Source organism: Saccopteryx leptura, chromosome 2 (genome assembly GCF_036850995.1).
Source record: "Saccopteryx leptura isolate mSacLep1 chromosome 2, mSacLep1_pri_phased_curated, whole genome shotgun sequence".
Taxonomy (NCBI): Eukaryota; Metazoa; Chordata; class Mammalia; order Chiroptera; family Emballonuridae; genus Saccopteryx; species Saccopteryx leptura.
Window position 1 is genome coordinate 31368833 of NC_089504.1, and position 13541 is coordinate 31382373.

Here is a 13541-nt window from a genome sequence, read left to right on the forward strand (position 1 = left end):
GGGGATGGCATCATTATAACCGTAGTGATATGGCCTGCATTGAAGGGGCAGATAAGTCAAGTAATCCCCTGACTTGTAGATGCTATACTAGATACAATGGACAGAACATCGGGTTTTTTTTCCCTTCCACCCCTCCTTCATTCCCTCCTTTCTCCCTCTCTGTATCCCCTCTTCCTCCTCTCCTCTACAATCAATACACTGTTGACTATATCCTTGAATCTTTCTATCTTTTTTGGGGGGGTCCATTTTTGATCAATCTCTCCACCTCTGTCACCCAGACCCCACCCCTGACAGCTATCTACCTTAGAGCATTGGTTTTAGACTCCAACAGACCTACTTTCAAATGCTAGCTTCACCCTTCTGAGCTGTGTGACCTTGGGTAGCTTACTTATTCAGTCTTTAATACTTGGGTAATACATATTCTTCATGGGTTCATAAAGGAATTAGATACATGTGAAATGGTGTCTGGCACATAGTATGGCTTCATATATTCTAGTTCTTATTATTAATATTCCAGAGTGATTCAACTGAACTGTATACCACACTCTAGTACACAATCTTGGTCTAGTGCATGATCTTCAGAATAGGATGAAGTATGTAAAAAGTTTATTATGGAGCAGGACTTGGTATATAGCAGGGGTCGGGAACTTATGCCTCATGAGCCAGATGTGGCTCTTTTGATAGCTGCATCTGGCTTGCAGACAAATCTTTAATTAAAAAAATAATAACGTTAAAAATATAAAACATTCTCATGTATTACAATCCATTCATTTCCTACCGCTCATGGTTGCGAGTGGCTGGAGCCGATCACAGCTGTCCTCCAGGACAACACCAAATTTTTATTGGATAATACATAACATACACAGGTCATTGTATGGCTCTCACAGAATTACATTTTAAAATATGTGGCGTTCATGGCTCTCTCAGCCAAAAAGGTTCCTGACCTCTGGTATATAGTATGCCCTCGATAAATATTGGCTGTTGCTATTGTTGTTGTTGTTGAAAACTATTGCCTCAGGAACTGAATATTATTGTATTTTTACAATATTATTATAATGCAATAGTCTGTAATGTATTGTAAATAATATTTGGAAAACGTGACCTAATTGTTCTGACCAGCCCACTCCCACCAGAGAGTTCCAAGTCCTCCTACTGTATGTTTGTATATGTCCCAGCTCTTCATTCTCACGCCACTTGTCTCATTTGTAATGAACTACTCATTATGCAGTGCACTGTTTAGTATCTGCCTCCCTAATAGAGTGAACACACCACCACCACAGGGGCCACATCTGCCTTGCTCACTGCTAAATCCTGGCCACTCAACACAGTGCCTGTTCACTCAGTGTATTTGTTGAGTGAATGAATGAGTGAATGAATGCAGGAGTGAATCAGTTAGTCAGTGAATATTATTATACATGTGCCTAGGATTGTGCCTGGCACATAAATAAGAACTGAATGAATATATGTGCAACTAAACTGTCAATAGCATTCATTATAAGAAACATTTCTAAAGAAAACTGCTTACTTCCTTATAGTTACTTATTACAAAAGATGTTATTTAATGATAACATCAGCAGAAGAACAGGGTGCCCATGTAAAGCCTTTTATTGTCAGTCTTGCCTTTCAAACCAAAACTACTAGGCACAAAACAGACACTCAAAATAGCTTTTTGTATGGAAAATTCTAATCATGCTCTTGACATTGTCATCATTTCCCAGACTTGCCATTGTTAGGGAACAAACAAAATTATCAGGGAAAAGAAAACACACAGCTCTTTAAAACTCAAAAAATTGGTTTTCTGCATTATTTATGTCTTTTTTTATTGGTTATGCAAACATCTCAGACCTCGTCTTTTTTAAAAGAAAGATTTGTGTAATTTATGTATCTACAATAAAAAAGGAACAAAAACTAATTTCCTAGGAAATAAATTGTAAGATACAATAATTATAGCAGGTATTTGTCAATGTAAATATCTCTGCATTCGTGACAGCTTTTTAGTTTTTATCTGTGAGAAAGGAAGTAACTGTATTTTTAATTTGTCTTCCTCCATCATCTCGAGGGCAAAACATCTTCTTTTTGATGTTGTTCTCCAATACCTAAAGATAAATTGCAGGTAATTAGCTCTTTCACGTGGCATCAAAGAGATTAACAGTGTAGTAACAGACTAGAAAGCAAATAAAGCCACACAGAGTGAGAGTATAGGGTCCAAGCTGATTAGTAAAACTGACAACAATTTATATCCACTTTTCTATTCCTCCCTTATTCTTTCCCCTGACTCCCTTGCCTTTAGTAACTACTATTCTGGATTTTTGATTTGTCATTTCTTTGATTTTTTTCTAAATATACTTTAATCATATATATATGAATTAATAAAAACATATTGTTTTGTTTTGAATGTTTTTACATTTACACAGTAGATTTGTGCTATAATCTTCTGGGACTGACCTTTGTCACTCTGTATCTTATTGCTAAGAGTCATCCGGATTATTGAATGTAGTTCTAGTTCATATGTTTCCCACATCTAATATTTCAATTGTATAAGTGTTCCACAATTGATTTAGCCATTCTCTTGTCAAGGAACACTGGAGTTTCCAATCTTTGCTGTTGTGAACAGTGTCTCTGAGAACATTTGTGTGCTTCGTTCCTGGTGTGCTTGTGGAAGAGTTCTTTGGGACAATTCTTAGAAATGCTGGTCTTAGAGTGTATAAATCTTCAATTATACAAAATTTAATGGATAGTTGAAGTAGCAGGCTGTTTCCCAAAGTGGTTATACCGAATTACATGACCGCAAACAATGTGTATATGATCTTATTGATCTTTGTCTTCTCTAACACTTGGTATTACCAGACTCGTTTTCTCTTTATAATTGAAGTTAGTCATTATAAGGTTTTACTGCTCTTTTAGTTCTCATGCTCTAGTATAGGTTTACATGGTATCAGTATATTATTAAAGAGGGTCATGAACGACCAATGATGAGAGTATGTCATAAGCCAAAGATAATTCTGACTTGCTTTTGTGTACTTAAGGTCTAGAGGAAGGGTTCTAGGAGAGGTGGATAGGGAATCTGAGCCCTGGTAAAGACCTCAAAGATGGCTTCTAAGAAATACCTTGAAAGGAAGCACAGAAGGCCCTGGAATGCAGTGTGCCTTCTGTATACTGTGCACAGTCCCTTCCTCTACTATCCAGATTCATCTCATCTACTCAGACTGCAGATACCTTGGATATCTCTGGGTCCTTTGAAGGCAAGATGGTGACAGTTTGCCATACTCTTGTTACTGGGCCTTATGGCGACCTCACACAAATGTAGTAGCAACTTCTTAGGAGCCTCTCAGGTGCAAAACTCATCTTAGTTTATATTTTCTCCTAGGATACGGCATTGGGCTCCCACCCAACTCTCCACTGACCTCCAATATATCCGAGCTAATCAGTCAATACAAGTCACATGGGTTTATGGATGTACTGCATGACAAGTGGTATAAGGTGGTTCCCTGTGGCAAGAGAAGTTTTGCTGTCACTGAGGTAAGAGAAAACTACAGATAATGTTAATGCTTTGGATGGCTTTACCTTGAGGAATAGACATTTAAAAAAAAGAAACTGAAAACAACCAATTCCATTTTATAGATGTAAAACAACTACCCAGAGATCCTAAATGATTTGCCCAAGGCATACAAATAATGAGAATCCACTTCTTTCTATTGCAATGCTCTGCCTTTCTGATGTAATTATGAGGAAACCTACAAAATGAGCCCAAAATTGGATGATTAAGATAGCAGACTAAAAGGTGCAACAGGAACCACCAATGCTCAGGCATTTAAAAGAGAGCCACAGAAACCAACACAAGGTCAGCCTGACATTTAAAAGCAAGAACAGAAAAAAAAACAAAACTCAAGCCCAAACAATCATGGCTTCAAATAGCTTGTATTTGCCAACAACCCCCAAATAAGTACTTTAACACCGACTCTTCTCCTGAGTTCCAGAATTATATATCTAATTTCCTGCTTGACATCTCCACTTGAATTTCCTACAGGCATTTCACAATTAAGTTGTCAAAAACTGAAGCCTGATCTTCTCTCCGAAATGTGCTCTTCTTCCTGTGCTCCACGTCTTGGTAACAGCACCTCTGTCCATCCTGTGACTCATTCCAGAAACTGGCAGGGATGCTTAATGCCTCCCACGTCTCACCTTCTACATCCATCAACAAGCCATATCTTTTCCTTCTATGAAGTATGTCTCCGATATGCCCGTTTATTGCCATCTCCACAGTCATCACTTTAGTCTAAGCTGTTATCCCTCACCTGGAGCACCGTAACAGTCTCCTCACTGGTCTCTCTGTTTTCATCCCTGTGTTTCTTCCATTTATATAGATTCCACATAGTAAATCCCTCTTCTGCTTAGAAGCCTGCAGTGGCCTCCCATGTTAACTAGAAAACAGTCTGAAATACTAAACATGGTCAACAGTGCCCTGTGGGATATGAGCCCGCCTAATTCTTCAGCCTCATCTCATACCACTTTCTTCTGGATCATTACACCCCCCCCCCAACAGTCATTTTAGATAGAGATCCCCCAGTGGCTTCCTTCCTTGGATCCTGAGCACGCTGTTGCCTGCCCCTCCCTAAATGCTCTACACTCTCACACTTCCCCAGCCTTGTGTTGGTCAAATAAGTTTGTAAAATATGATTTTTATGTTTGCTCGCTTATAGTTTGCATTGGGGGCTGGGCAGCGCCAGGTATATGTGGTCTGTGAAATTACAAAGTACCTTCCTGCTTGGGAAGGGCTGTTGTTTTTGCTAATGTTTGCTGGAGGAGAGGTTTTTGAGCCAGAAAGTTTTGAAAAGATCAGAGAAGAAGAGGCAGAAAGAAGCCATGTTTTGCAGGGAGAGTAGAGAAAATGTAGCGCTGAGGAAAAAGCAAGTTTTGCACAGACAGAGAGTAGGTGTGCAGATGGGGAACCAGAGCTGAGGGGCTTTGCGAGCTCCACTGAGACTGACTGGTGAGGCCTTTGATTCCAGGAGGAACTGAAGAAGATTCTCCTGGTTGTAGAACCGGACAATGCAGTCAGGGCTTTGGGAGCCCTGCGTGAAAGGGAAGTGCTTTTTCCCTGTGTGTTGGCTCGCTGGCTGGTGCGAGACTTTAATAAAGGAATGGCCCGGCCCTGGCCGGTTGGCTCAGCGGTAGAGCGTCGGCCTGGCGTGCGGGGGACCCGGGTTCGATTCCCGGCCAGGGCACATAGGAGAAGCGCCCATTTGCTTCTCCACCCCTCCCCCTCTCCTTCCTCTCTGTCTCTCTCTTCCCCTCCCACAGCCAAGGCTCCACTGGAGCAAAGATGGCCCATGCGCTGGGGATGGCTCTTTGGCCTCTGCCCCAGGCGCTAGAGTGGCTCTGGTCGCAGCAAAGCGACGCCCTGGAGGGGCAGAGCATCACCCCCTGGTGGGCAGAGCGTCGCCCCTGGTGGGCGTGCCGGGTGGATCCTGGTCGGGCGCATGCGGGAGTCTGTCTGACTGTCTCTCCCCATTTCCAGCTTCAGAAAAATACAAAAAAATAATAATAAATAAATAAATAAATAAATAATAAAGGAATGGCCCACCATTTTTGGCTCCACTGTTTCTTTACCATCTCCCCGAATCCAATGAGAACTGCATGTGAATGGCCACAACAGCGGCGGCCACTGGCCATACACCTTCTCATTGCAAACTTTCAGCTGAAGTCTCCCTTCTTCAGAGCCTGCCATTGTTCCGGATTCAGTCTGAATCATATCTCCCTTTAAAATCTTAACCTTTATCTCATATTATTTCATAGCAGTTACAATTTATAAAATTTACTACTCATTAACATATATTGAATCAGATTATTATTTCTTAGTGTATTTCTTCTTTGTCAAACTATAAGGCCTTGGAGGGCAAACACTCTGTTTACTATTGTGTTCTCAATGTCTGGCACATAGTAGGCACTCAGTAAGTAGCTGTGAAGCAAACAAACCAGAGAAACTAAACAGCGTATCTGAAGAAGTTGGGAAGCAAAAGGTAAGAATGTAGCCTGACCAGGCAGTGTAGCAGTAGATAGAGCATCGGCCTGGGATGCTGAAGACCCAGGTTCAAAACCCCAAGGTCGCCAACTTGAGTGTGGGTTGGGCTTACCAACTTGAGCACAGAGTTGCTGGCTTGAGCCCAAGGTCTCTGGCTTAAAGCCCAAGATTTATGGCTTGAGCAAGGGGTCACTGGCTCAGCTGGAGCCCACCACTCCAGTCAAGGCACATATGAGAAAGCAATGAATGAACAACTAAGGTACCTCAACTATGAGTTGATGCTTCTCATCTCTCCATTACTGTCTATTGTCTGTCCCTGTCTCTCTCTCTCTCTCTCACTAAAAAAAAGTAAGAATGTAAAGCATGCAAGATATTGGTAGTGTACTGGGTTGAATAATGTCCCCCCAAAGTTAATGTTTACCCAGAACTTCAGAATGTCACCTATTGGGAAATAGAGTCTTTTCAGAGGTGACTAATTAAGATAAAATGAGGCCATACTGGGTTAAGTGGGGGGTGGAGAGAGGCCTAAATCCAATGACTGGTAGAAGAAGGCCATGTAGAGAGACATCCAGGGAGGAAGCTCGGGTGGTACCAGAGGCAGAGTTTGGAGTGATGCAGCTATAAGCCAAGCAAGGCTAAGGATTGGCGGCAAGCCAAAAGAGAAGCACAGAACAGGTTCTGCCTCAGCATCGTTAGCAGGAATATCCTTGGCTGATACTTGGATTGTGCCTGCCTGACCACAGGCACAAGCGTAGGCTGTTGCTACATCAGAGCACCATCAGATTGAGATGTTGGCTGAAGGACAAGCTTCTGAGGACATAGGTCTCTGCAGACTCAGAACCTTACATGAGCATACAAGAGGGGAACATGCTTTTGGAGACTAACCTCAATCTGTTTATTCAGATGTAAAAAGATGTAACACACAGCATGACCAATTCGAAAACATGCATTTTTTAACTTGCAGCCTTGCTCTACCAATTAATAGCTGAATGACTTACCCACTCTTGAGTCTGAGTTTCTTCATGTGTGAATGAGTGTAAAACCTGCCTTGCCATTTTGTTCTAAGAATAAAAGATCATTTATAGAGACACCATTAGGTGAGAAACCTGGCACAGTAAATAGTAGACGGTGGAAGTATTAATACTGCCTCTTCCTCCATCATTTCCTGGGGCTTATATGTCTTCTGTAGCTTTTTTTAGAAGTAAGGAAACCTTCCCAGAAGCTCTCCAATAAACTTCTTCATATTTCATTGACCAAAATTATGTCATCTGCTCATGCCTAAGCCAACCAATTGTGAGTGTAATGGGATCCCCATGATGACTTAAATCAACCATGACTCACACCCTAGGACTGATGATGGGACAGTTTCCCTTGAAACACATGCTCACACAGAGAAAGGTAAAGACCTAAAGAAAAGCAGGACTCCTTTAAGAAGGAAAGGACGGGAGAGTAGATGTTGAATAGGCAACCAGTTACTTCTGTACCTGCTCTGTGAATGGGAAAGTTGCTTCCTCTCTCATCCTACCCACCTCCAGCCATATAGACAGTGAAGTATTTAGATTCAGTCATCCTCAAAACCCTCCCAGTTTTGACCCAGTGACCTGGTTCCCTTTATAGCATCTTAAGACACAAATATACAATGGCACAAAGGTAGCTTTACAGTTGTGAGTATGATAAACACAGTTTATTCTTGTGTTATTGCTTATTATTTTATTATTTTCCATACAAACAACTGTAAACCTGCTTTTACCTCACCCTGGACTTAATATCCTGGATAGCATAGCCTAATGGTTGAAAGCATGGGCTCGGGAGACAATTCTAGGCTTGAACCCTAACAGCTGTGTGATACTGGATGGATTGGTTGACCTTTCTGAGCCTCAGTTTCTGCATTAGCATCAAGTTATGGTTGTGAAGACAACCCTGGTCTCACTTTCCAGGTCCGCTGAATTTAGAAAGTGGAGAGAGGTATAGGAATAAGGGGAATGGAAAAGAGGTAAACATTCATGTGTAGCGCTAGAAGGGCCGCCTCCAGCCTCAGGGAATGTCAAGAACACACACAGAGCTGTTCTTTCTCGGGGATCGAGGTCTGCACTGTTGCATGAACTGGCCTACGCAGCAACAACTGCTTTCTAATGATGTCCACCTGGGTGCATTTAAACTGTAAACCTACTTTTGCCCACCCTGTATTCATGTCTCAGGATGCTGTGAAGGGAAACCAGAGTCACACGGATGTGTATGTGTGCAATACATATTCATGTGCACGGATGGGCATATTTGTCTTGAACAGCCCAAGACAGGATTTCAGGATGTCTCCCCCACAGAACCTAAAGGTAGAGCAGAATTCATCATCAGCTCATTGGTTGGACATCCTCAGTGAAGGCCTGCTGTCTGCTGGATTTTGTTCAATCATGAGTCTCCACCTGCTTGCAATTTTTTTTTTAAGCTTTCTCCCAGAAAATGTCAGAAGGACGCACACCTGGTAGTGCTCTGTCTGCCATTCCTTTCACCTTAGATATGCACTTCTGGGCTGTGCTAGTGTAAGAAGCCAGGACTGCCTGCAAAATCAGACAAGCCACAGTTGAAGCCTGCTTCTATCATCGGCTTACCTCGGGCAAGTCCCTCTCTCGCCTCAGTCTCAGCTTCCTCTTCGCTTCAGTGGCTCTCGTGAGGAATACATAAAACGGGAGTTGAATGAACTTCCCTAGGGGGAAGGGGCATAGGGCACAGTGCCGCAGAAGCAGGTGTGTTCTGGAAGGCATCCCCCGCCCAGCAGGAAGACGGTCCTGTTTATCTCTGACTTTCCCTCCCAATTGCCAAGTACAGTCCAAGTCTCTGTCGGTTGCCACAGAGTAATTAACACCCTTTCATTTCCAATAAAATATTGTAGTTTGACTAAGAAATTCTATGGTCACCTCGTAGTAAGACCTGAAAGATGCCGTTTGCAGCTGGACAGTAATACTTGTTCCCTGTGAGAGCCTTGATCTGTTCACTTCTCATCTCTCGGCAACCCCAGAACTGTCTAGCTGCGGTTACTCTGGAGGATAAACTCCTTTTTTTTTTAATTCCGCGGCCTTATCTGGACCCCAGAGGCACCTAGGAAATTGCAGGTCCGACTCTGCAGACCAGACTCCGGCAGTTTTCAGGAAGGAATTTTAAATTGACCTTAGATATTTCCTCATGATCCTCCCAGCACAACTGCGCCTCTGCCCTCAGCAGACTCATCATAGATCAATTCCACTGGGGAAACATATGGCAGGCTGTAAATTCCTTCATTTCCTTTGACTCAGCAAAAAAAAAAAAGGGGGGGGGTGTTCAAGTCACTGAGTAAATTTAAGAGCTCCAGGAAAAGTGTTGTGTAATCTGTTATTTAGAAATCAAGAAAAGGAAGACAGCAGATCACAGTTTAGCCAACTCCCAAAATTCTTTGAGGAATTCTTATAACACATGATGATACCGCTTTTTGAAAGTCTGCTTTAACTAATGGGCTGGCTTGCTTAGTTTCTCTCCTGTTGCTTCTTCTATCCTAAGCCCTTCTTTGTTTCATTATCCCCAGCTTTAATAAACGTACTCTCAAAATCAAAAGTTAATTAAATTAAAGGTCTGAACACTGCACCTTTTAACCAACTGAGAATAGTCAAGAAGGAAGAGAGAACAGTGGTCTTGGCACAGAATAGATAGCACACTCAAACAGTCTGAGGACAGTTTTTGAGAAACTCTTTGCAAAAATTTGGTTTAAGGAAACTGACACAGAACATACAGTCTCCCAGGGCAGGTAAGGTGAAGAGACAGTACCACACTGAGGCTCAAGGCAAAAAACTGGAGACTGCCATGCCTAGAACCCAGCGGGGAATAGGAGAGGGCTTTTAACTGGAGCCTTTGGTTAGGGAAAACCTGACAGAGAGCCAGGGAGTAGATGCCAGACATCAGTTTACCCCCACGTCCCATCTTCCACCACTGCCTTAGAGCCATCCATGGGGTCCTTCCCAAGGCACAAAGCAGGATGGAGAAAGGTGGAGAGGATCTGAGGGGGCAAAAGACTGTCTCACATACCCCTCGTGGCAGGTGGAGGTGGGGCTGGGCCAGTCAGGAGAAAGTGCTTGCAGCCGGACCATCTGGGAATGTGCAACCTCTGCACCTGCAGACAGAGGTCCAGCTGCAGGCAGAGGTCCGGCTGCAGGCAGAGGTCCGGCTGCAGGCAGAGGTCATGCCTTGTGCTGGAGGAAGAGCGAAGTACAATCAGGTCCACAGAACAACCCGGGTCTCGGGAGTCAGACCACCCTGGTTCCACCATTACAATGAGGAGGCAGCTTTATATCATTGGGGAAATTACTTAACCCCTCTGAGCCCCAGTTTAATTCATACCTTGCTAGGTTGTTACAAGATTTTCTGTGTTATCTCTGAATCCCGGGTTCTCGTGTTATTATTGAGTGCCAAGGGAAACTAATACACACTAAGCAAGAGGTCAAAGGTCATGGTAGAAGGAGCTCTATCCCTGGAATCCAGAGAGTTTGATTACATGGGTAGGAAAAAGGAGAAGTAAAGTTGAAAACAGTCTAAAAGTAAATCATTACACTTTTCCGTGGCCTTTCTTCAAGGCAAGTGCACAGTAAGAAACTTTGCCCATTCCATCCTTGACCTCATCCTCAACTTGACTCTCATTCCATCCCTGAACTTACTTTGTCCTTGATCTCTCCCCATTTCTAGCTACCAAACCTAACCTGACCTTTAGTCCACTCTGCAGCCTTCCCATCCATGGTCTCCTCAATCCCAAACTTCATCCAGTAAGGGGCGGGGCCACAGGGCAGGGATGAAGATGTCTGTTAAGCTCAATATTAGGTAATATTTACAAGCACAGGTTTAAATCATTTGCTTTTAGGAGCACTGTAGAAGAACAAATGTAAACATAACCATGGCATCAAAATATCAGAAAGGTGCATGAAAACACCATGAACACAAATTCCCTCAGCTCTCTGAGGTTCCTCCTTTGTAAAATAGAGGCGGCAATGTTTGAGGTTTCTGACTTGGCGTAAGGAATAGAGATAATGTACGTGAAAGTGCTGGACATGTAGTAGGTGCTGAACGGGTGGTAGGTGTATCTGTCCTGGCCCTGCCGTGACCAACTGAGTGACCTTTGGCAAATCACTTAAGTTGACTTTCCCCCCTTAATACTGAGCTGTGCAGCATACCCAGCTGAGAGAATACTGTGCTTCTCAAGCAGGCAGAGGACTCCTGACCTCCCTTGCTGAAGATACGGGTCCTGGGACACAGGGGACAGCGCACTAGCTGGTCTCCAGTCTGGGCTCTTCATCCCAAACCACCAAAATGTGCATCTAATATGAAACCTGTTAGTATTGGAGTTTTCTCAGGCAGATCCATTCTTCCCTCTGTTAATTGGTGGTGGTGGTGGTGGTGGGGAAACAGTGGTGGGATTCAGCCGGTTTGTACCACTCTGGCAGAACCAATACCTAATGTTTTATTGAGTTCGGCGAACCAGTTGTTAAAATGGCACTTGTAATCAGGGTTCTCTCTCAGGTGGGTGGCTGGGCAGCTGCCCAATGTGGAAATCACAAATTTACATTTCTTACTCTTTTTTTTTAATGTTCATCCATGCAACAGCATGTTCTAAGTGCCCGTAGTGATGTTCATTCCATTGATAGGTGAAAAAAAATTGACAGAACTATGCTTCTAATATTTATTTATTCACTTCATAAAATTCATTATAGTATACCTTTGATGAAACACTACATTTTGATTCCCTCACGTTTGTTCCTTCAGTAAACAAACATATAACGTAAAAAGAAAAAGTGGCAAACAACCAGGGGGTGACAAGCTGTCAATGAAAATATCTTCATAACAATTGCATTGTTTTTGTCAGGTATTATTTAACATTTTTTCATTAATATTATAAAACTCTTATAATAATCTAGTTTTATGTACCTCTTTGATTATTCTTATTTAAGTATTAAATGCATGAAATAATAAACTACCTTTTAGTATATATAATTTTTTATACTTAAAAAGGTCATTAGGGCAGAGAACCATTGTTAAATTATTTGAATCCCACCAGTGGCGGGGATGGGAGGAAGAGTTAGTCAACTATACATTGAAAGCCAAGGAAATCCCACAAGCCACATCAAGAAACTTCAGTGCTGGTCAATTTTCTGTCCAGTTTATTTATAAAAACCCAAATGCAATGGTCCAGAGTGGGGGAGGGGTAAGTTTTAATGCAGTCTTTTCTGCTCTTGACAACTAGGTCATGTCTCAATAGCTTCCTATGCCCTCTCATCCCTATCCCTTCCTTTTTCAATTTAAAATGTCACTGCTATTCAACCTGATGAAACCTTATGTGAGGCAAGGAAAGTTAATGACTGGAGATTGCTTTAAATTGAAAACCCGTGTATGTCGAGAGCCACCTTGACAGCTGAGTGCTTCCTTTGGAATAGCCTAAGCAATTAAGTTTAATATTTGAGCCAAGCAGAAGGTCGGATGGAACCTACCCAGGTAGCACTTTCTGGAAACCTGAAGAAGCACAAAGCTGTGTGTGTGTCCTTTTAGGATGTGCAGTGGAATTGCACCTAAGAAAAGGAAGCCAGTTTTAGGAAGACCTCGCCTTCTTTTCCTACCAGAACAAATTTATTCATTTGTTTGTTCATTCATTTATTCGCTCATTCTTCCACCCATCTATCCATCTGTCAGGAAACATGTACTGAACTCCTGTGTGCCCTCTCTGAACCTGGTGCAGGTAATGGAGAAATGAATACAGAGCCTACAGACAGAGGGAGACACACTTGTGAACAAACCCCTTCCACCACATCATCCCAGGGGCAGCAGAAGATACAGGGTAGATCTGTGACACAGGCAAGCCCATGATTCCTCATGGAAGAGCAAGAAGGAATTAGAGAAGGCTTCCTAGAGGAGGTAACCTTGGTAGAGGGAGAAAACTCTCCAGCTAGAGCATGAGCAAGACACTGAGGCATAAAATTTGGCCCCATCCTCCAGAGACACCCGGTCATGCTGGATGGACAGACAGGACTCTATGCCCTCTCACTGGTGCCCTCCTCGGGGATTCTGCTATTATAGTTGGTCACCTTCCCTGGCTCACCTGCTATGCAGCCACAGCTGGACCCAGAAGTAAATTATACCTTTAGCTCTTCCTTTGTTCTGCGTTGTAGCCCCTCTTACTTCCACAAGAGCAGGGACATATTTTTTAGTCTCCATATGGAAAGTAGTCTGGAATAACAGAAAGCGTTTCCGCTCCGGAAGTGGACGTACTGGAGTTTGACTCCTTTCTCTATCAGTGGGTGTCTTTGTGAGCCATTCCACTTCTAAACTTTCACATGCTCACCCCACAACTGGGGATAATAATAAAGTCTACTTGTAAATGATGAAATAGACTTAATGAGCTAGTTTATGGAAAACATCTATGTGTAATTTAACAAATGTTTCCTCCTTCTTCCCTGAGTATAGAGCTGTACACACAGAAGAAAAAAATATTTAGTAAATAATAAGCACATGCAAA

General features: G+C 42.8%; 1 protein-coding gene across 3 annotated transcripts in view; it reads left to right on the plus strand.

The window, feature by feature from the left end:
* Window positions 1-13541, plus strand: part of GRIN3A (glutamate ionotropic receptor NMDA type subunit 3A) — a 172866-nt gene that overhangs the window by 124915 nt on the left and 34410 nt on the right. For all 3 annotated transcript variants that reach the window (XM_066367539.1, XM_066367541.1, XM_066367540.1), the window contains one exon: window positions 3368-3519. In XM_066367539.1, the coding sequence (XP_066223636.1) occupies window positions 3368-3519 (152 nt within the window). The remainder of the gene's footprint in view (window positions 1-3367; window positions 3520-13541) is intronic.